Here is a 27916-nt window from a genome sequence, read left to right as displayed (position 1 = left end):
GTGGGAATTTGGTCTACAGAATTCCACAGAAGGTCGTACAAGTAATGTGTGATAGTACACGCTTTAGTGCAATCAGTCTTTATTTGTATGTATTTTTTCTCTGTGCAGACACTGCTTTGCATTAGCAGACTGCCCAGCACTACATGACCACACTGTTTAAGTCATTTCTCCAAGTGGCCCCATGTATGGATTTTGGATACCATTCCCCCAGCACCTATGCATTGTATGCATGAAGATAAAAATCCTCTGTGTGCAACAGCCCCCCTAATACTTACCCGAGCCTCATCTCTCTCCAGTGATGTCCACGAGCGTCTCGGCCATCAGAGACTCTCCCTCATGATTGGCTGAGACACAGCAGCGATGCCATTGGCTCTCGCTGCTGTCAAAGTTAGTCAGACAATTAGGAGAGAGAGGGGGCGGGGCCAGGTCTCTGAATGGACACAGAGGGCTGTGTCTCGTCTCGGGTGCCCTATAACAAGCTGCTTGCTGTAGGGGCACTGGACAGGAGGGAGTGACCAGGAGCACAGAAGAGGGACCCGAGAAGAGGGAGGAGGATCAGGACCATTCTGTGCAAATCCACTGCACAGAGGTGGCAAGTCCAACATGCTATTTTTAATTTGTTTTACGTTAAAGTGATTGTAAAGTTTGTTTTTACAACATGTTATACTAACCTGCTCTGTGCAGTGGTTTTGCACAGAGCAGCTTGGATCCTCCTCTTATCGGGTCCCCCGCTGGCGCTTATGGCTCCTCCCTCCTACAGAGTGCTGCCACAGCAAGCAGCTTGCAATTGGGGCACCGAAGCAGGCGTGCTCCCGAGTCACAGCTGCGTGTCAAGTCACACACGGAGCTGTGACATTGCCCCCCCCCATCCATCTCCTTATTGACCAACCTGCAGCGATTGACAGCAATGGGAGCCAATGGCTCATGCTGCTGCCAAAAGCCAATCAGTAGTGAAAGTCCCCAGAGAGACAAGGCTCTCGTGGACATCGCTGGATTGAGAGGGGGCTCAGGTAAGTATTAGGGGGGCTGCTGCACACAGTAATTTTTTTTATCTTCATGCAAGGAATGCATGAAGGTAAAAAACCTTGTGCCTTTTCAACCACTTTAATCTGCTAGTACATCTAACGCTCCTCCCTCCCCCCCCCGGACTGAAAACGCTGCTGCCCGAAGGTGCCCCTGTGCTTCTTCATCCAGAGTAGAAGCACTCCAATCTAGGTTAGCATGTTATTGGCCAGATCGTCAGGTGAACCCAGGGAGAAAAAGCCTAAAAAAGAAAAAGGAATGAAGCCACCACATCCAATGATTGGCAAGCTGCAATAGATTACATTTTTGGTTTTAATAGTTGAGTAATATTTTGAATAATACACACAAGACCTTATTCAATACTATATCCTTAAGTTAGTACTAATAGCAACCTATGGGAATTCACTTTGCTGAAGTCAGACCAGGTTAGAATAGATTGTGACTAGTTTTATATGCAGTAGGTTATAATGAGTTATCACTTAAGCACAAAAATAAGGGAGATGGATAAAATTTAAAAAGTGTCTTTTTAGCCTGGAAATGCTTTAATGAAAAAACAAAAAAACAAAACAAAGTATTTCTTCACAACAGGGTCAGCCAAGACCTAGTTTGATTTTGGCAGGGGTTTACTGTTCCCAAACTACAAAGCAGTCTTGGAATAGTAAACTTCAACAACCTCAGAATGACCCCCTCCCCCACAACGCAGCCATCTGTAAAGAAACAGAACCATTCTGCATATGATTACTGATGTCATGACACCACTGGCAGGATCCTTCCCGGAGGATTTCCTGGCTATGAAACCGACACACTTCAAAGTGTTGACATGCTGTGAGCGGTGTCAGATAATTCGAGAGGCTGCACATAGATCTGTCCCATGGTGGCCATGTATGGTGTTTTACATGACACAGCATTTCCAGATACTTGTTTCCATAGCACAATTTGTCACGGCACTTCAAAGTGGCAGCAGAATGACAGCATGTCAACATCTGAGGACACTAACCTTGGCTTTCTCAATGACGTTTGCAAACTCTCCAACCCACAGGAAACAGTAGAGTGGGGTGATCAGCAGGAAACAGTCACCACTGTTCAGGGAAGATGCTCGGGGCTCCACCAACCTCGACTGGACATGTCTACGACCTAAAAAAAAAGCAAAACCAGTTTTTGATGTCAGTTTTTATTTTTTACATGTTTGCCTTTTAATACATTTATTTCATACGCAGAAGGTAGGGGCTCTCTGATGGTTACCAGAAGTGTTGTCAGCACCCCCTGAACAACAAGGAATTGTGCGGAGAGAGAAGAAATTTGCACCATGGGCATGGCCTACTGTTCCTCTGTCAGTCAGCTCTGGGTTTTTAAAAATAGACTTTGGACTTAATTTATCAAAACTGGAGTGGGCAACATCAGGTGCCGCTCTGCAGAGAAACCAAATTGGCTTCCAGTTTTTTGTATTTTGGCAAAAGCTTACTATGCACAGCTGCACCAGATTTTGCCCTCTCCAGTTTTAGTAAATGAACCCCAAAGTCTATTATTTTTAAATAACCAGAGCAGACTGACAGAGGAACAGTAAGGCACAATCCTCCCATCAATAGACAAGGCTGACAGAGAAATCAGCAATTAGCAAATAGCGATTATTGCTAGTTGCTATAGCAGCCGTTCGCAGTAATCGCAAGAGAGCGATCAACTTGGTACATTCAGCCTGACCATTAACTATTCGAAATTCCTGCTGAACCAGTCGAGATTCTAACGGTGTATGGCCAGCCTAAAGCACAATCACTCTCGCATTAATACAAAGCAATATATCTATATACAAAGCAGGTAAGGCTGACCCAACTACTTTTTTTTAAAATGTCACCATATGTAAGAATTGTTATTACGATAATGCTGAAGTACTACCGAAGTATACCGATATAATTTTGGCATAACTTTTTCTTTTTATACAGCAGCTTTAATTACCGAAGTTCACAGTTCAATAATCAGGTGATGAACATTATTGAAAGGCTGAAATCCATTAATAAAGGGCCCCTTTCTCTATCCTAAATGACTGCAAAATGTGAGTATATTTCTGGAGCTACCCTGGGCATGAGAGTACCCTATATCCCCCAAGATTGCACTCTCTGCCTAGGTGCCATGGGCGAAGCAGGAAAAAAGGTACAACATTTTATTAACTTTTGTCCCTCACAGGTGTTTTAATTTTTTTCTTGCCGTGTTTTGAGATTAGGAAGGGGCCGGAGCAGACCATGATATCTGTCAAGTGGTCTCTCCGTTTCAATACTTTAGGTCAATTAATCTGGAAGAGGCAGATCAGGAGTTAGGACTTGCTGCAAATTTGTTCCAGGTTAGTAAATCAGAGTATGATAGCCAAGCAACGAGCATTGGTGGTCAGCAATGTCAGTTTACGTATTTCTAATTTTTCTGTTTAAGTCAGCTGCCTAAAACATGCTTTAAGTGCATCATAAAGTAGATCAAAACATGTTAATGGCTTAAAGCTGAACTCCAGGGGAAAAGAAAATCCTCCATCGCAGTGGGGCTGCCCAACACTGCATAGGTTATATGCTGGTTTAGATCTAGGGGGCCTACAAAAAGCAGTTTTGATGATCCTTTTTGCTACAGGCTCCATCCAGGCTGCGAGACCCTGCAACCTCTTCTCCCCTATGCACTTGGTCTTTGCATGTCCTCATTTGTTGTCAAGACTAATGCAGAGTCCACAGCTGGACATAGTGGACTGTCCCTCAGTATCCTCAGCCAAATCATAGGGAGTAGAGAGCACCGGCTTGGGTAAGTAAAATGGGGTTTTGGACCCCTTGCCCCCCCCCCCTGAACCTAAATGAGCAGTTCCCCCTTGCATGCCGGAGGTTAAGGAGCATTTTGTCTTTACCCAGCGATGGGCTTTAAGGCTGATAAAAGCCCTCATGCCCAGCCTAAAACTGCTTTTTATATGTTTTGCATGTCGTGACCCAAGCCTTCTGTCTTCTTCAATGTAGAGGAGGGTGGTCTTTCTTCTTTCTTTCGATTAGGTAATGTGTACACTTCCCATTGGCGGGGTAGTTTCAGGCTTCAGAGGAGCTCGCAGCTTCATGAAGTCACTAAAGTCGGCTATTTTATCACTCATGATTTTCAAAGGTTGTTTTTTTTTTTCTTACAAACTTGTTCTAGGTGCCATAAATTTGGGAAGAAATGATGGTAGGGGGAATGCACATGCCGGGATATGGACTTTAAATTGGGGCTGACTTTTGTTAACTTTAAATGTTTGCAAAGACAGAAGAAAAACTGTTAGACAGGTTCTCCTTGCCGCTAAAGGCAGTTATAGGTGGGGGCAGTGGCCATTTGTTTGTATTATTTGCTATGTTTTTCTATAGTAAGCACTAAAAATTAAACACTTCAAAGTGAAAGCTTGTTAATAAATCGTAACACGGAACATATTGTAGAGGTTTTATAGGATTGATTGCTGAACAGATGGAAATAGCCACCTATAGACAAAAATAAACAGGAACAAGTGCAAAATTGAACACCACATGTTGCAGCATCCTTTACAAATTAAACAAAAAAAGTATAATACTTCTATCTTGTATAATAGGATTTTATTTCAGCTTTAAAGCGGAGGGCCACACAAAAAGTGAAACTCCGCTTTTCGGAACCCCCCACCCTCCTTCCGGTGTCACATTTGGCACCTTTCAGGGGGGTGCAGATACCTGTATAATAGACTTCAGTGGGAGTCACGCTCCCTCCCGTCTCCCCTGCTGTCTTCTGGGAAACACACTGGTCCCAGGAGACAGCGGGGACCAGTGAGGACGGGCCCCTCCGCTTGCACATGCGCAGTAGAGAACCAGGCAGTGAAGCCGCAATGCTTCACTTCCTGATTCCCTCACCGAGGATGGCGGCAGGGGCAGCCAAGAGACAAATGATTGCTCGGCCACGGCATCGGACATCGCGGGCGCAATGGACAGGTAAGTGTTTTTTAAGTCAGCAGCTGCAGTATTTGTAGCTGCTGGCTTTAAAAAAAAAATTATTTGGGTGGACATCCTCTTTAAATATTCCTAGCTAGCTATATGCAAAGTAAATGAAAGCTACTGACATCTTATAAAGTCACGGTGGTACTGGTGATGATGGTTTGGTGAAGGCAGAATGGGGTCATATTGGACAACCCCACTGAGGGTCTGCAATTAAAAAAAGGGTTAGGATCCCCTGAATTAGGATATGCGCTCACATTTAGGCCACAGTCAGCATGCATATTCTGTGAAGCCAAGCAAAAGCAAACCTGAACATTTAAACACTAAAGCACAACATGTACCTGTAGGATTTCGCAGCCAGTCAATACTAAACACATCATTACAGGAAAACACTCTGTGGCAGACTCAAATTGTCGACTCCAAATCGACTCCAAATGGATATTATGGTCATATACATGCTGTTTGGGTTCATCTCTGTGGAAGGGGGTACTTACTGCTTACTAAACATAGGCTGCCATTAGCACCGGGCAACAGATTGCAGAAGTCTGCTACGACTAAGGCCATTACACTGTTTTTTTATGCGGTTCCCAAACTCTTGCATTTGAACTTATTAAAAGTCTAAAATGCATCCAGCAAGCAACTCCCTTGTACCGAACTGAACAGGGACGCCACGTATGCTACACTGGATAAGTGGAAAAATAAGTGATTGGGCACAACTACAGTACTTAGAAAACAAATCTGCAGCGAACGGAAATGAAAATAGTAAATGCAGTAACACCCAGTCACATGTATTCCTAAATACACTGAGAATGGCAGATAAGGAAATAACAGACTGTTCTCAGGCCAGGCCGAATGGTCTAGTCACCCGTTACGTACCTTTAATCTGTATTAACATAAGCTTCTTATAGGGTACAGCGCTGTTGTTTGAGTGTTGTTCTGTGAGGTTAACACTGCGTAAACTGACACTGCTGAAGTTTTCTTTGCTTGCCAGCCCAGCAAGAGCCACTTCGGAGAAGTTTGAGTTCTTAGACACTAAAAGAGAAAAAAAAGGTTACACTTTTGCTGTCCATTATAAATATTCCAAAATCTCACCCAGAACGTCATTAGTCCAACTGGTCCATCCAACCCTGCTGGTGGACCCTACTACACCTCCAGCCAAATACTTTGAATCTTTGATACCATCTCACAAAAATACAACATCCAACATCCTTGTGAATTCAAGTTTATGATAAATATTTTAAAAATATCTTCAAAATAAAGCCCTTTTGAGGGAAGTGTACCATCCCTCTTAACTTTTTAAAAGAGCTCAACTTCAGACCAATTTTTTTTTTTTTTTTACAGTGGGGAAGGTTTTGGACCTTTGTTGTGATGCTTTCTCACTGCTACTTGTTTACCCATTGCAGAGACTCTCTCAGATCTCTGAATGTATTTTTAATCTAGAAAGGTTAAAACCACTTTTGGGAGTTTCATTCTTGGATACATTTCCATAATGGTTTTGTACATATATTTGGATTTTATTTTTTTAATCAAGCAAATATAAAAATGGTTGCATATTCAAATTTTGCATTCTCATTTTAAGTCAGCAAGCAAAGCTTTAGCTCATTTTTATCTTTTTCCAGGCTACCTTTCTCACTGCCGTTTACAGAACCTAAACTCTCAAGCTGAAAATTATATACTGTACATGAGTGAATACCTCATTGTTTATCAGGGAGCTCAGTCATTTTAATTAGACAACCTACAAAATGCCTCAAAAGCAGGCAGCCACCTAATGTGCTGGCTTGTTAGATTACCCATAGTGCTGTGAGGATCCTTTATCATTATTAAAGTATACAACTACACTCTTTGTCATGAGGGGTGAGAAAAAGATCTTAAACAGCACCTATAAACAATACGCTGTTAGACTTCCCATAACAGTATTTAGGTTACTAAAATTAATTTGAATACTTAAGGTAACCAAAACAAAAAACGTAACATTTGTAGGGAGAAAAAAAAAAGCCACATACTTTTTTCCACTTTCATTCTTTTGGACTCCATAAAGGCGACATTCAGCCTGGTTTCTGTATACTCCTGCAGGAGATCATCTCGAGCAGCAAGCATTCGTAGTGGGTTTCCAGAGGCCTGCACTCTGCGCATGGGTCTAACTGCGCGCTTGTGTTCTGCGACAGTGGAAGTCAACCTGGGATCAGGTGAAAGGGGAGAAAGGAGAGTCGCATGATGTTCAGTTCTGTACTCCAATTCCCCAAACTGCTTAAACATTTAATTTAGAACATACTAACTTTCACAAAACCTCTGACATTTAAAAAATTCCTTAACCACTTAAAGACCGCCTAACGCCGATATACCTGCGATCGGTCACAGGAGCTGAAGAACGGGGAGAGGTGTGTGTAAACACACCTTCCCCGTTCTTCACAGTGGCAGTGTCACTGATAGTCTGTTCCCCGATATAGGGAAAGACGATCAGTGACGTCACAAATCCACCCCTGCCCCCCTACAGTTAGAAACACACATGAGGTCACACTTAACCCCTACAGCACCCCCTAGTGGTTAACTCCTAAACTGCAATTGTCATTTTCACAATGTTTTTTTATATATTTTTTGGGGATTTTTATTATAGCAAAAAGTTAAAAATATAGAATTTTTTCAAAAATGTCGCTCTATTTTTGTTTATAGCGCAGAAAATAAAAACCGCAGAGGTGATCAAATACCACCAAAAGAAAGCTCTATTTGTGGGGGGGGGGGGGGACGCCAATTTTATTTGGGAGCCACGTCGCACAACTGCGCAATTGTCTGTTAAAGCGACGCAGTGCGAATCGCAAAAAGGAGCCTGGTCCTTTACCTGTATATTGATCTGGGTCTTAAGTGGTTAAAAATCAAGGTTTTCCCAAAAAGTGTGGATTTTACAGTGGTTACTGGAGGCGTAAAATTTCCCAATGGAGGTCGCTTAGGCTGGGTTCACACTACGATTTTCCCGTCCGTCAGCCGCATACGATTTCAGTATTGAAAACGTACGGGCCCGGATGGGAAAACGTATAGATAGACAATGCATTGCAAATCGTATGCACTCAGATGCATCCGGGTGCGTACGATTTGCTGGCAAAACGTTTTTTAAAACGTACGCAAAACCGTGTTCAACCACGGTTTTGCGGCCGTTTTTGAAACAGTATGGCAAACGCATACGTTTTTTTTAACATTAATGTCAATGGAAACCGCACATATGTGCGGTTCCATACGTTTATGTCCGTTTCAGCCGCATACGTTTTTTTATATAAATCGTATGCGGCTGACGGACGGGAAAATCGTAGTGTGAACCCAGCCTTACTTGAGATTTATTTTCAGTTTGTCCCCAATGTCCCAGAAGGCAAAAAAAAAAAAAAAACTGACAGGGGTTTTATGTCCTTCCCTATTCTAGCACAAACTAAAAAAAAAATGTTTTTGGCTATAAGTATACTTTAAAGCTTAAAGGGTCACTAAAGGAAATTTTTTTTTTAGCTGAAATGACTGTTTACAGGGCATAGAGACATAATAGTTAACTGATTCCTTTTAAAAATGATTAAAAGTAGATAAAAAAACAATCATATAATGTGCCTGCAGTGTAGTTTCGTTTTTGCTGTTGTTTGCTGGTTCTCTGATGTACAGAGAGCCACTAGAGGGCAGTCAGCCAATAGAGAGCAGTGATACTTTGTCTAAAACTCCTCAGCACCAATCCAGTTTCGTTTTACACACAGTAATCACACCTCCTTGATTAGTGACCACCGTGAGAAATCTCCCAGTACTGTGGTTATCAGGAAACAGGCAACCAGGAAGTGTCCAGAACAGAGAGGATTTACAGCAACATGAAAGCAAAAACGAACAATGAGGACATGAAACCAGGACTGCAGCAAGGTAAAGGAAGTTATTTAGCTAAAAAAAAAAATTCCTTTAGTGACCCTTTAACTCCAGGTTTCTGTTACAGCTGCATACAGTTTACAGGGCTGTGTTCCTGCAGCAATATAGGGACTTCCGGTTCAGTTCCTGAAACAGAATTGAATCAAACTGAGCATTGCTCAGCCATTCACTGAAAGCTTTGTATTTTATGAAAGGGTACAAGCCTTCCTCAGACCGGTGGACATCGTTGACATCACCTACCTGCCTCTACACCCCAGCCAATCAGAGGATTCCTTATAATCATTTAGAAAATAAAGACCTTCTAAATGGCTGAGCAGCATTCAGCCCAACTCAATTTTGTTCCAGGAACAAGACAAGAAGTCCCTATACTACTGCAGGAACAAAGCCATGTATACTGTATGCGTCTGAGGCTACATACAGTTTATATAACGCCAACAAGAACTGCTGGTGTTAGAAAAGGTAATCGTTCTTTTGGACCAGCTTGGTTCAAACTATAGTAAAGTAGAAGACCAGCTTGAGCTCATTTGGCTGGGCTTCGCCTATGGGTCTCAGGAGTGCAATTCGTTTTGCACTCCTGTGAACCGTTTTCAGCAGTTGTCGGCAGAGAGCAGAATTTAGTCCGATGTCAATTCTGCCGACGTCACAGAAATCAGTCCAAGCACTGCATCATCATGACAAAGTCTGGATCCACCAGGTGCCTAGACTGACACTCGTCACCTAAGCCGATGAAAGTCTGAGATGGCCATACCCCTCCACAGCTCAGCGCTCCACTGAGCGCAGGGGGGCAGAGCGGAGAGCTGCCGATTGACAGTCAGCAGCTCTCTGCTCTGGGAGCTGTGAGAACTGAGCCATCTGCGGTGTACGGGGACAGATGCAGCAGCGGGGACAGATGCAGCAACCACCCAAGCATGAATTATGTTCGCTCATTCATCAGCTCCTAGTGTTGAAGAGGCTTGAGAAAGATGCACAACTCAAAACATGTTGCCTCCTCCTGATGGACGCCCACTAGGAACAGCCTGCACCCCTCTTCCATGAAAAGGAGCAACCAGGAGACCTGGACACTTTCTTAAATCAAGACTTCTACAGTGGGTCCCCCTGCATATGTGACAGTCACAAGAATATTTCTCTAATTGCCTATGGCATGGACAGCTACAGCTGGACTGTCACCCTTCTGGTCTGATGTACACAGTACAAAGCTGTATAAATGTGAGTTGTCACATTGTTCTTGTATCTAATAAAAGTCCTTCATTTTTTATTGAACAAGATACCCTTCATTTGGATTGGAAATGCTGGATCAAAGTGCTTTCTTTTTTTGTGAACTTTTGCCATCCAACACATATCTGCCACTACTACCCCATAGGCATCCAAGGATACAGCCTACAAAGTACTGTACACCATTGCCATTCCTCCTCGGCTCTAGCTGCTGGCTTGGGGTCCAATATTGGGGAATATTTTCCATTTATGGTAAGGCATGAACTATACAGCCTTAATGACAGTCCATCAAGAAAGACTTTATTACATACAGTGCTTGTAGAATGCTGTAGACTGCTCTACAAATCCCCATTACCAAGCAGAAAGCTTCGAGTGAAAACAGGCAATAAAACATAGTTTAATATCCATTATGACAATTCCCCCTGGCTTTAGCAAGGAGAAAAACTGGTCTTCAAGAGCCACAGAGGCCATGTTTCTCACAAGAAGGCACATGTGTTCATAGGCTGACCCTTTACAGACTGGATTCTGCAGTTTTTCCACAGGCTTTTTAAACTCACTGTGACGCGGTTACGCAACACATTTTATATATACGTCGCACATATACGTTGGCAGAATAGCACGGCTGGGCACATGCACGTACAGGTACGTCCTGTGCTAGTACCCAGCCGTGGGTCGCGCCCGCGACCCGGTCCGAAGCTCCGGGACCGCAGGACTCGCAGACCCGATCGCCGCTGGAGTCCCGCGATCTGTCCCTGGAGCTGAAGAACGGGGAGAGCTGTGTGTAAACACAGCTTCCCCGTTCTTCACTATGGCAGCGTCATCGATCGTGTGATCCCTTTTATAGGGGGACACAATCGATGACGTCACACCTACAGCCACACCCCCCTACAGTTGTAAACACACTTCAGGTCACACATAACCCAATCAGCGCCCCTTGTGATTAACTCCCAAACTGCAATTGTCATTTTCACAGAAAACAATGCATTTTAAATGCATTTTTTGCTGTAAAAATAACAATGGTCCCAAAAATGTGTCAAAATTGTCCAAAGTGTCCGCCATAATGTCGCAGTCACGAAAAAAAAATCGCTGATCGCCGCTATTAGTAGTAAAAATTTTTTTTTTTATAAAAATGCAATAAAACTATCCCCTATTTTGTAAACGCTATAAATTGTGCGCAAACCAACCGAGAAACGCTTCTTGCGATTTTGTTTTACCAAAAATATGTGGAAGAATACGTATCGGTCTAAACTGAGGAAAAAAAAAGTTTTTATATATTTTTGGGGGATATTTATTATTGCAAAACGTAAAAAATAGTTTTTTTCAAAATTGTCGCTCTATTTTTGTTTATAGCGCAAAAAATAAAAACCGCAGAGGTGATCAAATACCACCAAAAGAAAGCTCTATTTGTGGGGAAAAAAAGGACGCCAATTTCGTTTGGGAGCCACGTCGCACGACCACGCAATTGTCTGTTAAAGCAACCCAGTGCCGAATCGCAAAACCTGGCCGGGTCCTTTAGCTGCATTTTGGTCCGGGTCTTAAGTGGTTAAGCTAGTGCATTGTTGGTTCACTTATATTTTCCTTCGATTTCCCTTCTAAATTATTTTTTCTTTGTTTTCTTTGTCTGAATTTCTCACTTCCCGTTTCTCCTCAGTAAGCTGTTCTGGCTGACTAACCCCCATGGATGATCGGGGCAAGCTTACTGAGGAGGAACAGGAAGTGAGAAATTCAGACAAAGAAAAAAACATTTGGAAGGGAAATCGAAGGAAAAAGGTAAGTGAACAATGCATTAGCTTAAAGGTATCTACTCCGAAAATAAAAAACAAACCTTTACAACCCGTTCACATGGGTGGCAGGAGATGGGTAAAATTAGCCAATTGAGTCATGGTTTTACCGCCCACCCCCTTAAAGGCCTCAATACAGCCGGATAAGGCTGTTCACAAGCCAAAATTTTTTCGAGTTTACATGCCTGTCAGACAGCCATTCAAGTTTGACAGCACAACAAACGATCCACCGCAGATCACTTTTCAGGGAAAAGACTAGTTTGAATCTAGCCTTAGTATACTTCAAACCAAAAATGCTTTTCTTCTAATTATGGATAGAGTGAGGAAGGACAGTCAATAATTTACGGCTATCCAGGGCTCTGTTAGATATTTACCTTCACCATCCTTACCCCACTTTGCTAAAGCAAAACTTTATGTCTGTTTATGTTGGGAGTGCTACCTTCACTTTCTGTCAGATAAACATTGGCACCAAGACAGGAAAGTGAGGATAAACCTCTCCAACAAAGCCTCGGATAGCAGTAAAAACCTGACATGGTTTAGCTTGACATACACTTTAAAAGCTTGTATCTGTTGCTTTTGAGATGGACACAAATACCAGTCAGATTGCAAAACTAAAAGAAATTAAGGAAAACAAATGGACCACCACTACGCTGATTGGCAACTTTCAGAAATATATGGTTTTGTAATTATAGAAAATTAATGTATAAAAGAAATGCGTCTGGCTGTGAACATATGTGCGCCAATCCACATGGGGGAAGATGAGGGATGATGATACAAGGGAATAAAGAAACAAAAAGGTACAGCCATAGAAGACCCATGGGTCAGGGAAGCATGGGAAAGTCAGGATGACGACTGAGAAAACACGACTACACAGCCAGTGTGGGTATTATTACACCAGCATGGCTGCTCCTAATGTAAACAAGCTACACCGGGCTACTTTTCAGAGCCCTGAGCTGGAAGCAGGAATAAAAAAAAAAAAAAAAAAATGAAACCTCCTGGATTACCCCAGCATAAGTCGCTGCCTGCTGTAATTTATTTCCACATAAAATCTACAAACTACATAGAATTTTTTCCAAGGTTACATCCATTTCAGAAAGGCATGATCATAAAAATTGCATCACAGATTTAGTAATAGAAAGAACATGCACACAACTAACTTGCTTCACTGCATACATTTTTTATCATTATTCAGGAAATCTGTAGAAAAGATAAATATGTGGCTGTCAGCCCCTCAGGAAGTGCAGGATTACCAGCTGTGCATTTGAGCCACTGACCACGAACAAGTGCAGAGTAAGGTCAGAACATCTGATAACTTTTCCCAGTTCTAAAAGCATAAATCCAGTGGACAAGCATAACAGCCAGGTAACTAGCATTTCCAGAATAAGGTAAGCAACTGAGTTAGTCTCTCTATGAAGGATTACATCCATCAACTTACTAAATATAACAGCTTGAGAAATACCAAAAATCAGGAGCCCAATGTTCTTTCATTTGTACTGGTGCCGAATGTTTGATCCACGGAGTTCAAACATTCATCACTTCAAAATGAGCTTACAAAATGATTTATAGAATTATGAATTTTTCACTTGTTTATCCTTGCCAGGTAACCTAGAGTTGATCCTTGTAAAAATCCAAAATCACTGGTGGAGCAGAAAAGTGCAATACCCCCCAATCAGCCATCATTTTATGACCATTGAACGGTTAAGTGAATAACACCAATTATCTCATTACAATGAGATCAAAAAGTTGGTGGGATATATTAGGCAGCACATAAACATGTTGTCTTTGAAAATGTGTTGAACGCAGAAAAAAATAAGACTTGCAGTTTGTTGCATAGCCACAAATCTGTCGGGGTTGTCTACAGCCAAAAGCACCTACAATGGGCACGGGAGCATCAGAACTGGACCACGAAGCAATGGAAGAAGGCAACCTGATCTGGTGAATCATGTTTTCTTTTACATCACGTGCATGACCAGATGTGTGCGTTTCTTACCTGGGGAAGAGATGGTACCAGGATGCTCTCTGGGAAGAAGGCAAGCTGGTGGAGGGAGTGTGATGCTGTGGACCATGTTCTGCTGGGAAACCTTGGTCCTGCCATTCATGAGGAGGTTACTTTGACACGTACCACATACTGAAACGATGTTGCTGACCACGTACACCACTTCATGGAAATGGCCTTTGATGGCATTGGCCTCTCAGCAGGATAATGCGCTGTGCCACATTGCAAAAAACGTTCAAGGATAGTTTGAGGTACAAAACAAAATCAAAGTACTGACTTGGCCTCCAAATTCGCCAGATCTCAACGTGAATCGAGTATCGGTGGGATGTGCTGAAAAATCGCCTGAAACATGGAGCCCCCACGTCACAACTTATGGCACTTAGAATCTAGTTGCGCCCATGCCTTGATGGGTAGAGGACCTACTCAATATTAGGTGGGTGGTCAAAGAGTTATGGCTGGTGTGTGTGTGTGTATTTATATACACAGAAATGCACACAAGCATATTTGTTAAGATAGCATAATGATATACATACACAAGTCTTTACATAACTCAGTTCACACATGTACCAATCACTTCCAGAAGCCATGTTGAACTGTAAAGTTTAACAATCCATGGTAATCATCCATTATGTTTTATCAGAAAAGAAGAAGACTGAAGATTTTTTTGCTATGATCTACTACCGATTGCCTTAGTTGTTCAGTGCATGATTCTGTATGGAGGACACGAGTTTGACAGTAATAAAAGAGAACTACTCACTTTGGTTCCTCAGAATTAAACAGGATATCAAAGTCATCATCAAAATTGATGTCCACAGGACTGGACGGGATCTCAACTGGACGGTAAAACCTGGAGAATGTCTCATCATCCAGCTTCATCACTTCTTTCACAGATTTACTGGTGACCGACAGCGTTGTGTCCTGAAGACCTCCAACTGATCAGATATACACAAAATTAGTGCAAAAAGACGACCACAGGCGGGACTTGCAAACAGAAAATAAAATCGGGATACTCAGTCGGAGGCAAATCCAAGCTGGACTTTCACATTCCATATAACTTCAGTTGTCTATGCTTCACTCAAAGTCAATTTTATATGCGGTTTTCATTTCAAGGCACAATCTGCTTTCATTAAATTTGAGAGACAACAGAGTGACGAACATTTAACAGTGTCAGGGTGCCATCAAACTGTCATAGATTACCAGGTAAAAGCAGTTAGGTGTATACTACTCTCTGGTATTGTAAAGAGACGGCAGTGCAAGACTCCCTCTACAAAAGGGTTCATCAGCATTCACCATCTCTGCAGACTCCCACATAGCAGATTTTAAAGCTCAATGCTGCTCCAAATAGAGTATTCCATTTTTTTTTCTATTACTAGGTTTGGGATAAAGTGGAGGGGGGCATGTACAAAAGCTTCACCCCCCTCCCCCACACACATGGACATAGGGCAGAACAACCTCTGTGTAAGGGCAACGGGTTTTTACAACCCCTATTTTCCCCACAAAGAAAGTGATAGTGAGACATTTTAGGCAAGCAAAGAATCAAACCCAACCCCCCCCCCCCCCCCAAAAAAAACACACACTATTCCTTTATCAGTTTTACAGATTAAACAAGACAATGTATTACTAATACATAGTACATGCCAATCACTTTACACCAACACTTACCTTTGTTGTGCAGTCTGCCCAAAAAGGATTCAAGTTTATCCAACTTCCTATCAGACTCCAATTGCAGGTCAGGCTTGGCCTCAATTTCTAGAAAGAGTGAAGCACAATATTAGGTCATTGCTATGCTCCCTTCCCAGCACAAACTCAAAATGGAGCAGAGCACCTATCCAACTAAATGGTTCATCCATGCCGGATGTGTTCTACAATATCGCACAGTAAACCATTCTACATAAACCCAACCCCACTGTCATAGTGATGTTTAAAATGCATTTGTCTGTCATTTTCAATATATTTAAAAAGTTCATAGCGTAAAAAAATCCAACCCTGCTACAAATATCCTGCCTGCACATTCCAAGCCTTCAAGTGCTGGCTTACTGATGGTCCAATCATTAATGGCAGCTACTTTTCTGTTTTTGATATTTAAAAGCGGACTAACCACTTGACCACCGGGCCTATTTTGGCACTTCTCTCCTTCATGTAAAAATCTCATTTTTTTTGCTAGAAAATTAATCAGAACCCCCAAACATTATATATATTTTTTTTAGCAGACATCCTAGGGAATAAAATGGCAGTCTTTGCAACTTTTTTTCTCGCACGGTATTTGTGCAATAATTCTTAAACACCTTTTTTGGGGAAAAAAAAACAGTTTCATGAATTAAAAAATAACAAAACCGTAAAGTTAGCCCAATTTTTTTGTATAATGTGAAAGATGACGTTACGCCAAGTAAATAGATACCCAACATGTCATGTTTTAAAATTGTGCACACTCATGGAATGGCGCCAAACTTCGGTACTTCAAAATCTCCATAGGCAACACTTTATTTTTTTTTTACATGTTACTATTTTCGAGTTTAGAGGAGGTCTAGTGCTAGAATTGTTGCACACGCTCTAACGCACGCGACGATACCTCATATGTGGGGTTTGAACGGCGTTTACATATGTGGGCGGGACTTGCATGCGCGTTCGCTTCTGCGCGCGAGCTACCGGGGATAGGGGCGTTTTAAAAAAAAAAATGTTTTTCATTTTATTTATTTTTTACTTAATTTTTTTTTTTATTTTTTTTACACTTTTTATCACTTTTATTCCTATTACAAGAAATGTAAACATCCCTTGTAATAGGCAGGCATCATTCAGATATCACTGCACAAACAGAGGACGTATTTTCTTGTACTGCAGTGGGCAAGTGGTTAAAAGTACATTGAAAAGCTGTCGAAGCATTTTACCCGAGGACTTACATTTTTTACCTTGCAATAAAAAATAAAAAAACGAATCTTGGCACCCCACTTATGACAGGTCACAAGGAAACTACTGTGTATCTCATCACTGTAACCTTTCAACTATTTTGCAAGACTTTGATCACATTTGTATACACCTTAGGCTGCATTCACACCCAAGCGGCATGGAAACACGGGCAGAAAAGCACATTCCTAGAAACTAGAGAAAATACGTCTATCTTTAATGGCATGCCAAACTCAGGTAGCAGTTGCACGTTTTGTCTTGTAGCCAAATGCACTTGGTTCAGTGCCAAAAAAAAAAAAAAAAAAAAAAAAGAAGGTACCGTACTTGAGCTTATTTAGTGTGCTTATTGCGTGATAGGCAGCCCATGCAAGTCAATAGGCTTTTCTGTGCCCCAAACACGATGTACCCCATAGGTGTGAATGCAGCCTTACTAATGCATATGCTTCTCAATTTCGTTAAATGTTTTTGCATACAGATTAGTAGAATATGTCCTGGCTTATATCTATATTTAGGGTGCTACTTTATTGAGAACACAGAATAAGTCACATAGGGGTTGATTTACTAAACGAGAGAGATCTGGTGCAGTTCTGCATAGATACCAATCAGCTTCCAGTTTTTTGTCAAAGCTTAATTGAACAAGCTGAAGTTAGAAGCCGATTGGTTTCTATGCAGCGGGGCACCAGATTTTGCACTCTTCAGCTTTAGTAAATCAAACCACCATAAAGTATTTTTTTAGACAATTTGAGCATACATTATAAATGAGAGCAAAAAACAGTAAAACAAAATCACTAGTAGACTGCGTGTTTAACACATTAATACGATTACATCAATAATTACAATTTTAACATTAATACACAAATCTTGGTTCATGTTGAGATATACTAAATACCTAAAAAGCTTTTGTGAAAAGACATGATATAAAATAAAACTATGATCTTCATTCTAAATCCAAATACCTTTGTTCTGCAGTTCAGGGTTTCCATTTCAGAAAACCATAAAAAAAGGTCAGGAAACCATTTCTATCTCTGGACTCCAGATGGAGCTAGGTCATTATGAAAGTGTTACACCAAGCAAAATAGCACAAATCTAGCCAAATATCCCACGGCGCTTGGAAACAGGATCATAGCCAAAGCCAAATTGTATCACATGGATGCAGAAACCGCAAAACTGAAACCTCCACTGCTTAGAAAGCTCACGACTCGTACAAGATTAATAAGCAAGTTATTAATGTGCAACATTTTCACTTTACAAACTAAACAACTGTGATTGTATGGCCTCATTAGGGCCCATTCCATTATATAGTGCAGGTATATGGGCATTCAAAGGTGTTTTGTGGCATCATCAAGCATTTAGAGGCAAATTGTGGTTCCTGGGCACTGAACTTTGTTGGAGCTTATAGAAGCATTCACAATGATTTTCAAGTTGTACAAATTTTATTTTCACTACAATAGCAGATGAACATGCATGATTATCCTATAAAAAAAAATCTGCCTATGAATGTCCCATGGTTGGTGCTGTTAGGAGATGGAATGCACCCACAGCGGATTGATGACATCTTGCAGCTAAAAGTGAATTTAAAACTAGAAACCTTGTAAACGGGTGCTCTTGTTCTGTGGATTATTATGCACACTGTAGTCGTACCAGGAAAATTCACAAAAATCCTAAAAGCCCATTCACAGCAGTGCATTGTAGTAATACTTTAATGCATGGAAATGCATTACTGTGTGATGCACTTTGATTCTATTCATTTTGAAAAGCTCCATTATTGCATCACATACACTTTGTAGCACACAATGAGACATGCTGAAAAAAAAAAAATGTTGCTTGTCCATTTTTATTGGGTTGCAGTTAATTTTAACTTTAAATTTCGATTTTGTTATTGTCTTGACTTAAATGCCCTTTACGTTTTAGTTGCATTTTAGTAATATGAATCGATTTAGTTTTAGTCTAATTTTAGTTGACTAAAATCTAATGGGTTTTGTTAAATTCGAAAGCATTATTTAAGCATTTCTCAAGAATTGCCAAACTCCCTGGAGTAAAAAAACGAGTAAGAGATTATTTCTGGTTTGAATATGCACTACAGACACAGATTTAGCCAATGTGATATATCACATTTTTATGAACAAGAACCAATCCATGCAAGTTGCAATACTACAAATGCGAGCTTGGTCACGACACCAAGTATTTTACGTACCTTCGGCAGGTTTGGAAACAGCATTTGTAGATTTTGGTTTTAGAGCCACAGGTGATGCGACAGGCGTTAGAGCTGTAGGTGAAGCCAAGCCTAAATGAAAAATTACAAACACACTATTACAACAAAACCGCATCTTAATATAGGCTAGCCAAAACACATTCTTTTATATCCATTATATTGAATGTATATATATATATGTATATATATATATATATATATATATATATATATATATATATATATATATCCATAACATTATGACCACCCAGCTAATATTGAGTAGGCAAACCACTTGCCATCAAAACAGCCCTGACCTTACGAGGCATGGGCTCCACTAGACCTCTGACGGTATGCTGTGGTATCTGGCACCAAGCCTTCAGTAGTAGGATTAAGTCCTCCAAGTCACACTGCTTCTGCAGGCTTGCCTTTGTCCCATAGTACATCCTGGTGCCATTGCTTCCCCAGGCAAATGACACACACGCACCCGACCATCCACATGATGTAAAAGAAAGCGTGATTCATTGGATCAGGCCAACACCTTCCATTTCTCAGTTCTGATGCTCATGTGCCCAGTGCAGGCGCTTTTGGCTGTGGACATGGGTCGGCATGAGCACCCCGACTGGCTACGCAGCCCCATACACAACAAACTGACAAACTGAGATTTGACACCTTTCTATCAGAACCAGCATTAACTTTTTCAGCCATTTAAGCTACAGTAGCTTTTCTAATGGATCAGACTACACGGCCAGCCTTTGTTCCCCATGTGCATTGTCTACCCATGACCCTGTTGCTAGTTTGCTTTCCTTGGACCACTTTGTGGGTCTTGCCCACTGCAGACTAGGAATGTTATACAGTAACTTTGCGCTTGTCAAAGATGCTCAATATCCTTACACATGCCCATTTGTGTTGCTTTCAACAAATCAACTTGGGTGGCATAATCTTCACTTGCTGCCTAATATATACCGTCCACTTTTAGAAACCATTGTAACAAGATATTCAATGTTATGCACTTTACCTGTCAGTGTTCATAATGTTGAGGTTGATCTGTGTGTTTAAACAACTGTAAATTACATTTGTTGGTTTAACCACTTCCCTACCCTGGAATCTCCCAACCTGAGCAGGCGTCATATGACGTCCTGGGCTTTCCGGCTGTCTAGGGGGCACGCGTGCCCGCCGCATCACTTGGGAGCCGGTGAGCATGGCCGGCTGCTGCGATGTCTACCGGGCACCCGCGATTACCGGTAACAGAGCCAGGGACGTTGATCTGTGTGTGTAAACACACAGATCTACGTCCTGTCAGGTGAGAGGAGACCGATGGCGTGTTCTCAGTACAGAGGAACTTAGATTGTTCTCCTCACCTTGTGAGTCCCCTCCCCCTACAGTTAGATTTACTCTCTAGGATACACAATTAACCCCTTGATCGCCCCTAGTGTTAACCCCTTCCCTGCCAGTGACTTTTATACAGTAATCAGTGCATTTTTATAGCACTGATCACAGCGATAAATGTGAATGGTCCTCAAATAGTGTCAAAAGTGTCTGTCGCAGTGTCACAGTCATAATAAAAAAAAAAAAAAAAACGCAGATCGCCGCCATTACTATAAAAAAAAAAAAAAATGCCATAAATCTATCCCCTATTTTGTAGACGCTATAACCTTTGCGTAAACCAATCAATATACGCTTATTGCGATTTTTTTTACCAAAAATATGTAGAAGAATACATGTCGGCCAGAACAGAGGAAAAAAAAATAGGATATTTATTATAGCAAAAAGTAAAAAAAGTGTGTTTTTTTCAAACTTACTCTTATTTATAGCGCAAAAAATAAGACCCGCAGAGATGATCAAATACCACCAAAAGAAAGCTCTATTTGTGGGGTAAAAAAATAATTTGGGTACAATGTTGCATGACCGCGCAATTGTCAAAGTGCGACAGTGCTGAAAACTAAAAATTGGCCTGGGCAGGAAGGGGATGAAAATGCCCTGTATTGAAGTGGTTAAATAGCTTACCCTGCAGACCATACACACCCAAACTATGACAGACATCATACAGCAACACGCTCGGACACAAACCTTTTTTAACCATGCGCCCAGCAACAGAGAACTGAGTTGAGTCATTGGCAGCACCTAGTCCTTTCGACTTCCAGGCCTCTTCTCTTACGGTGATCTGCTGCTTTCTTTCTTCAATGCTCATGTGCAACCCACTGGCATTAGTTACTCTTTGCTTTAACAAAAAACAAAAAAAGTCAATACATCCGTTTATGCAAAATGGCTCCAAAGGAAAACTATAAATCCAGAAAATGTTTTAAATACAAAAACAGGATGTTTAAAGCTGAACTAAACCCTCCTATTCTTTAAAGCCAAGCAAGCTGCCATTTTAGCCTCTGTATGATCTACAATTGACAGAGCTGCATGTGATCTGTTATAATACCAGCTAATTAATGGCTTGGGAGTTCGGTTGAGAGCACAAGCAACTTAGTTTTTTACAGCAAGCCTTGAATGCACGGTAACCATTTTGGGTAATCTTTAAATCGATGGGTTTATTTCCACTTTAAAAGTTTTTCAGGCAAAAGTAAACAATGGTCCCTTTATTCATCTACAGATATACAGTATGTATTTATGATCACATACTGCCTTATAGAAACAGAGAAGAGCAATGGTAACATTCAAACTGCAGACGAATATAGCAACCAATCGTCTTTCTTTCCAGCTGTAGGAAGTTGGTGAGGATGACAGGTGAGTGTGGTGGGGAATTTCTGAAGGAAAGGATCAGACATGAATCATCTCTATGAATTTGCTGCCTGAAATGCAGGCATTTAGACCCCTTTCACACTTGGCTGCGGCAGCGATAAAGCACCGCTCATTATAGTGGTGCTTCAACACAGTTTAAGCAGCACTTTAACCTTAAAAGAAAGCAATTCGGAAGCGCTGCCCATTCATTGCAGTGGGCAGGGATATACAGTGCTCCCAAACTGCCCCAAAGATGCCGATTTCAGGACTTTTCTGAACGCCCTGCAAGCGCACCGCCCGGGTGTGAAAACACCCATTGCAGAGAATGGGAGGCAGTTTTTAGGCACGTTACAGGCGCTATTTCTAGCACAAACACGCCTCAGTGTGAAAGGGGTCTTTAATATACAGTAAGACAGTGACCCAAGTTAAGTCTATAAAATAAAAAAGTCCATGGGCCCGATTGGATAGTAAAGCGTGAGGGAGAAAATGTGTGTTTTCTTTGTAGACAAGAAACCCTACCCACATATTTTGAAACTTGGTGGGGTTTCCATCTATGGAAATAAAAGTGTTTTATATGCATTATGTCATTTAATCCATGACTTTCTTTTAAGACAGCTGGCGAGGTTTGTCTGAAATTTGGATGTTTGAGCATCATCATTGTGCCATTGTTACAAAAAATAAATAAATAAAAAGCCTTGAATTGTAGAAAAAAAAAAAAAGAACAGAAGCAATATCCAGAAAGTTGCATAAAGTTTACATAAGTATATAAAGTATATAAGTTAATAGAGGTACATTTTAGCACAAATTTTTTTTATTTATTTTTTTCAGATATAGGTCTCATCCAGTCCCCCCGATTTCCCATTTTTGCAGGAATTTGTATAAAAAAAAAAAAAAAAAAAAAAAAAAAAAAGAAGGAGACCCAACCTGTCCAACCACCAACTCTTGACCTTTTGAAAAGCAAGGGCTTGCTGAAGAAACGTCAGCATCGGACTACAAGGCAAATTCAAAGCAACTCAAAAGCACCCAATCGTATACTGCATTTCACTTGCTTCAGAGTGATGCCAAATTCCGCCAGAAAGTCGATTTTTTTGGGGGAGGCCACCAAAGGCAGCTTGCAGGTTTCTTTTTTGAAAGGTCTAACTTTAGACATGTCTAATATTTTGTGCAGTAGATTGATCAAGCTGCCGACCATATTTTAAGCAGACAAATGCAGACGCTCCCATGCTGTCAAAGACACTGTAAGGCTCCAACTGACATAGGGAGAGGATAACCACAACAGGAAGAAAGCATCCCTGGTATTCCAATTCAGAAAAAGAAAACATCTGTGTAATTTTATAGGAAACTGTCTGAAAACATCCAAGATCCAGTGTACAAGACCTTCTGCAGCCTTCGTAATGTATATTTGCACAGTGCCTGTAATCTACGCACAGTGGAATGATTATAGGAAGAGAGAGTCAGAACCCATATTGGTCTGATTTCATCCGTCTGATGAAAATCTTTTCTTCTATAAAACTAAAGCTCGATTTTACATTTATGTTCCAATACACAGCCATTCTAAAAGGGCTCATATACAATACATTGCAGATTTGACATACAATATCTAGGAGACAAAAGAAGTGATGTACGGCGCAAGTAGATGCTTCTGTCACCTTTTGCTTTGCAGTGAAAACATTATAGGTGGAATAGAAGTTTCTCTGGGTAATATTGATATTTTACTTTCCAGTCAGTTGTTAAAGCCTATCAGCATGCTCCTTATCAGGATAGAATCTGATTGGCAACTTGTGCTGCAGCTTTCTCTCCTTCTCTGAGATCTGTTGTAGGCGACAACCAGGTCAAGTTCAGATACTTACAGTGGTTGAATTTATAAACACATTTAATGATGTATTAAACATACAGAACTTAATTTGTGTCATTTATGTCTCCCTAGAATTTGGCTATAGGCATTTGTGGACAGTGAAATTCCCTTTCACTGGCTCTGGTAAGTAGGCAGTGTTTGGAACCACTGGAGTCATCAATAAATATAAAAGGAGAATTCAACCTACTGGCATCTACCAAATACTGGAACCTCAGTCTTGGGTAGGCAGGCCACAGCTGAATGATGGAAACTTTAAAAGTTCTATATACACATGCATGCAAAGTAGAGCTGCATGATTAATCGTTTAAAGATCACAATCTCGATTCACCCCCCCCCCCCCCCCTGCGATCTCCAGGTTGGAATTGCTAGATTTTTAGGATCCCCATCGGAACCACGGAACCAGCGTGGAACGCAAATGGCCGACATTGGAACCAACGTCAGTCAGCAGAGCGTGATGCGTCCATCTCGTTTCTCGGCCGGGAAACGAAACAATGCACAGTGCACCAGCAGATTGATCCGATGTCAGAACACGCAAGACCGTGAGTGAGCTTCCTTGTGCCGTAGTGTAATATTATGAATATTACCACCACAGTCAGCTACCCGGCCCAGAGTCCTTGCAGAATGCACATGACAGTCAGACAGGCCATTAAAGGGGGCATGTGAGCCTGTGAGGAGTGGACTTAAAATACCAGCAACCACTGTCCCTTATAATATATTATGAATATTATCACAGTCTGTGTCAGCTACCCATATTATCAATATTACCACCGTCAGCTACCCCAGACTCTGGGCCAGCTGACGGTGGTAATATTCATAATATATTATAAGGGACAGTGGTTGCTGGTATTTTAAGTCCAATCGTCTACAGCTGATTTTTCTTTTTTAAATTTAACATTTTAAAGAATCGTGAGAGAATCGTGATCTTTGTTCTAAGCAAAAGAATCGGTATTCTCATTTTTCCCAGAATCATGCAGCTCTAATGCAAAGGCTGTCTATTTCAGTACCATTAAAAACTGAGGGGGGGAAAAAATGTGCAGCATCGAGGTTGGCCTAGTAAGTAAAACCTTTCAATCTTATCCAAAACAACCCCAGTCAGTCTCGCACTTATTTTTTCTGAGAACATCTGGAATAAATGACCCCGAGTAGAGTATTAGTACTCCAGGGAACAGTTAAGGAAATGAACAGAACCACAGCTTGTCAGTGGAACACGAAAGGGTTACTCCATCATTGCTCAATAAAACTTGCTATAACCATACATCCATGACTGCTTAATAATGGCACAAAGAGGACCATGCAAAGTAAAATTTAATTTAAAGATTTGATCTCTAAAAAACCTGGAGAAGGCAGAATGATGAATTCTAATTTCTGATTGTCTTGTACACAGTGCTGCATTAAATAAACTCAACAAATGAATACTTGGGCGCCTTTCACACGGGCGGCTGTTTTGCCGCAGATAAAAGCATGTTTATGTTTTGCTGGAATTCAAGACTCCAGGCACAGCGGTCAGCTGCATTTGTACAATGCTTTTAGCTGCGGTTGCGTTTAGCCGCGGCACGATATTGAACGGGGATCCGACTTGGATCCCTGCCAATACCAAGCACTGTGTGTGTTATGAATCTTGAGGGGGAACTCCACGCCAAATTTCAAATAAAAAACCATTATGCTATGGATTTTAAGGGGAACACCGTATGCCGAAAAACGGCGCGGGGTTCCCCCAAATTCCATACCAGACCCATATCCGAGCAGCAGCCCGGCCGGTCAGGAAAGGGGGTGGGGACGAGCGAGCGCCCACCCCCCCAACCGTGCCAGGCCCCATGCCCTCAACATGGGGGGGGTAGGTGCTTTGGGGCAGGGGGGACGCCCTGTGGCCCCCCCCACCCCAAAGCACTTGTCCCCATGTTGAGGAGGACAGGGCCTCTTCCCGACAACCCTGGCCATTGGTTGTCGGGGTCTGCGGGAGGGGAGCTTATGGGAATTTCGGGAGCCTCCTTTAATAAGGGGGCCCCCAGATGCCGGCCCCCCACCCTAGGTGAATGAGTATGGGGGTACCCCTGGGAAATTCACTGGGCAGAAAAAAAAATGTAAAAAAAAAAACAAAAAAAAAACCACACTACACTTTTACGAGGGGGGCCTGCTTCTTCAATGTCTTCTGCGGGGGGGGGGTCTCTGTCTTCACCGCCGTCTGGTTCTCTTCCGCCAGGGGGGCGCTTTATTCTTTAGCTCTTTTACAGCGGCCCCCTCCCGGGCTTCTGTCGCCTTATTGGAATCAACATGGGGACAGGTGCTTTGGGTGGGGGGGCCCCCTGCCCCAAAGCACCTACTCCCCATATTGAGGGCATGCGGCCTGGCACGGTTGAGGGGGGGCGCTCGCTCGTCCCCACCCCTTTCCTGGTGAACCCCACGCCTTTTTTCGGCGTACAGGGGTTCTCCTTAAAATCCATAGCAGACCCAAGGGCCTGGTATGGTCCATTCCGGTTTTTTATTTGAAATTTGGCGTGGAGTTCCCCCTCAAGATTCATACCAAACGCAGCTGACAGTGCACTGCGGTTATGTGCCGATAGCTGCGGAATTTCGCAGCTGGACGCATTGAGATCTATTTTTTCTTTCCGCACAAAACCGTGGGCAACAAAACCGCAGGTAACCGTAGTGTGTGCTTCTAGCTGCGTTAAAATCCGCAGCTAAAAGCACCATTCTATCTGTCCGTGTGAAAGGGGCCTTATTCGTTGTGGCTTGTAGGGGCAGGAAAGTGTATTGTGTTTTAAGAACTCTGAAAAAAGGTACAAAAGGTGTCCAAAAAGAAAAAAAAAAAATTCTAGGGGTTGATTTACTAAAACCGGACAATGCAAAGCTTCTATTCTCAGCTTGTTCAATTAAATGAGTTGTAAACCTTGTGGTTTTTCACCGTAATGCATTGTATGCATTACGATAAACCCTGAGCTGCAGCTGCCCTCCATTGCCCCCCTTTTTCTTACCTGAACTCGATTGTTCCAGCGACATTGACATTTGACAAAAAAAATTAAATTTAAGCAGATTGGTTTCTATGAAGAGTTGCACCAGATCTTGCACTCTCCAGTTTTAGTAAAATCAACCCCATAATGTTCCTCATTCACAACACTGAAAATTTATTAGGGCCCTTTCACACGGATGTGTACAGGCTCCGCTATGCTCAGCAGGGATCGCTCCGTCGATCCCCGCTGAACAGGCAGATGACAGGTCTGTCTCTGCACACTGTGCCGGGACCAACCTGTCAAAGCGCCGCTCTCCTCTATGGGGGATCGGAAGAAGACGAACCGTAGAGTCCGTTTTCATCCGATCTGCCAGACGGATGATAGAAAAAAGGGTTTCCATCCGTCACAATTTAGCGGATCGGAGCAGGTCGGATGTCAGCAGACTGATCACCGCTGACATCCATTGCTCCATAGGAGGTGCACGGAACGTCCGTTCAGGTCCGCCTAAAAAAAACCTGACAGGCGGATCTAAATGGTCTGCCCGTGTGAAAGGGGCCTTAACATTTTAGGAACTCAATGTGTTTCAAGTCAAAAATAATCAAGTATATGAAAGGCAAGCAACTAGTGATTTCAGAAGTACGCAACATTTGAGTAGGTTTTCCAGTAGGTCACACTCAAACGTCTCCAAGTGCAATGCATTAAGGCCTCCTGGTTACTTTAAAAGGGAAATGACTAGTCCTGAATACATGGAAAAAACATACCTGCAATATTTTTGAAAAAGCACAGAGTATTAATATTTGTATTCTGTGGTGCACTTTACTTTTTTTAATATATAGTGTGCGATTCAAAGCGGTGTATTGCATTAGAGTATGTAAAACCTGGGTTTTTATGTGCATTGTTACAAAAGGCGTGAAAATGGCCTTACTACTACCAATTACAAATTCTCTTCATAAAAACTAAAAGCTTCTCCTTGGAACGAGTAAATTGGGATGGTTTATTCAGTTGAATAAAAAATAAAGGGGGGGGGGGGGGGAGTGACGTCATCGCCGCTCCAGCCAATCACAGCGCTGGAGCGGCGATACCCGGAAGACACGCCGAGTCAAGATGATATCTCGCTCGGCGTGGACCAGGTAAGTTCTACACACCTCGTTCCGAGGTAAGTATTTCATAATGAGCTAATATGCATATTAGCTCATTATGACTTTTGCCTTGCAGGAGAAAAACATTTTTTGTTTGATGCGGGTTTACAACCGCTTTAACAAAAATTGTTTGGCAACATTAATTTGGGGACGATCGGATTGGTAGCCCTTTGACATTGACTTTTGTACACTATTGCTCATTGTATTAACTACCATATTGTTTTCTTGTATATCCTGAAGCCACTACATATTTACTGCTCCATTACACGTTGATGCAATTCTCATTAGATTGTACTGTAAATATTGACCTGCAG

The 27916-nt window shown here is 41.9% G+C and overlaps 1 protein-coding gene across 16 annotated transcripts in view; it reads right to left on the bottom strand.

Annotated features, from left to right (window-relative positions):
- SVIL (supervillin) overlaps positions 1-27916 on the bottom strand; it is a 198830-nt gene that overhangs the window by 29768 nt on the left and 141146 nt on the right. For all 16 annotated transcript variants that reach the window (XM_040352604.1, XM_040352607.1, XM_040352606.1 and 13 more), the window contains 7 exons: positions 21004-21154; positions 18937-19026; positions 15504-15590; positions 14599-14773; positions 6971-7143; positions 5844-5999; positions 2021-2157 (listed from right to left, as the gene is read on the bottom strand). In XM_040352604.1, coding sequence (XP_040208538.1) covers positions 2021-2157; positions 5844-5999; positions 6971-7143; positions 14599-14773; positions 15504-15590; positions 18937-19026; positions 21004-21154 — 969 coding nt within the window. The remainder of the gene's footprint in view (positions 1-2020; positions 2158-5843; positions 6000-6970; positions 7144-14598; positions 14774-15503; positions 15591-18936; positions 19027-21003; positions 21155-27916) is intronic.

This window comes from Rana temporaria, chromosome 5 (genome assembly GCF_905171775.1).
Source record: "Rana temporaria chromosome 5, aRanTem1.1, whole genome shotgun sequence".
NCBI classification, from domain to species: domain Eukaryota; kingdom Metazoa; phylum Chordata; class Amphibia; order Anura; family Ranidae; genus Rana; species Rana temporaria.
This window is presented reverse-complemented; position numbering and strand designations above follow the sequence as displayed.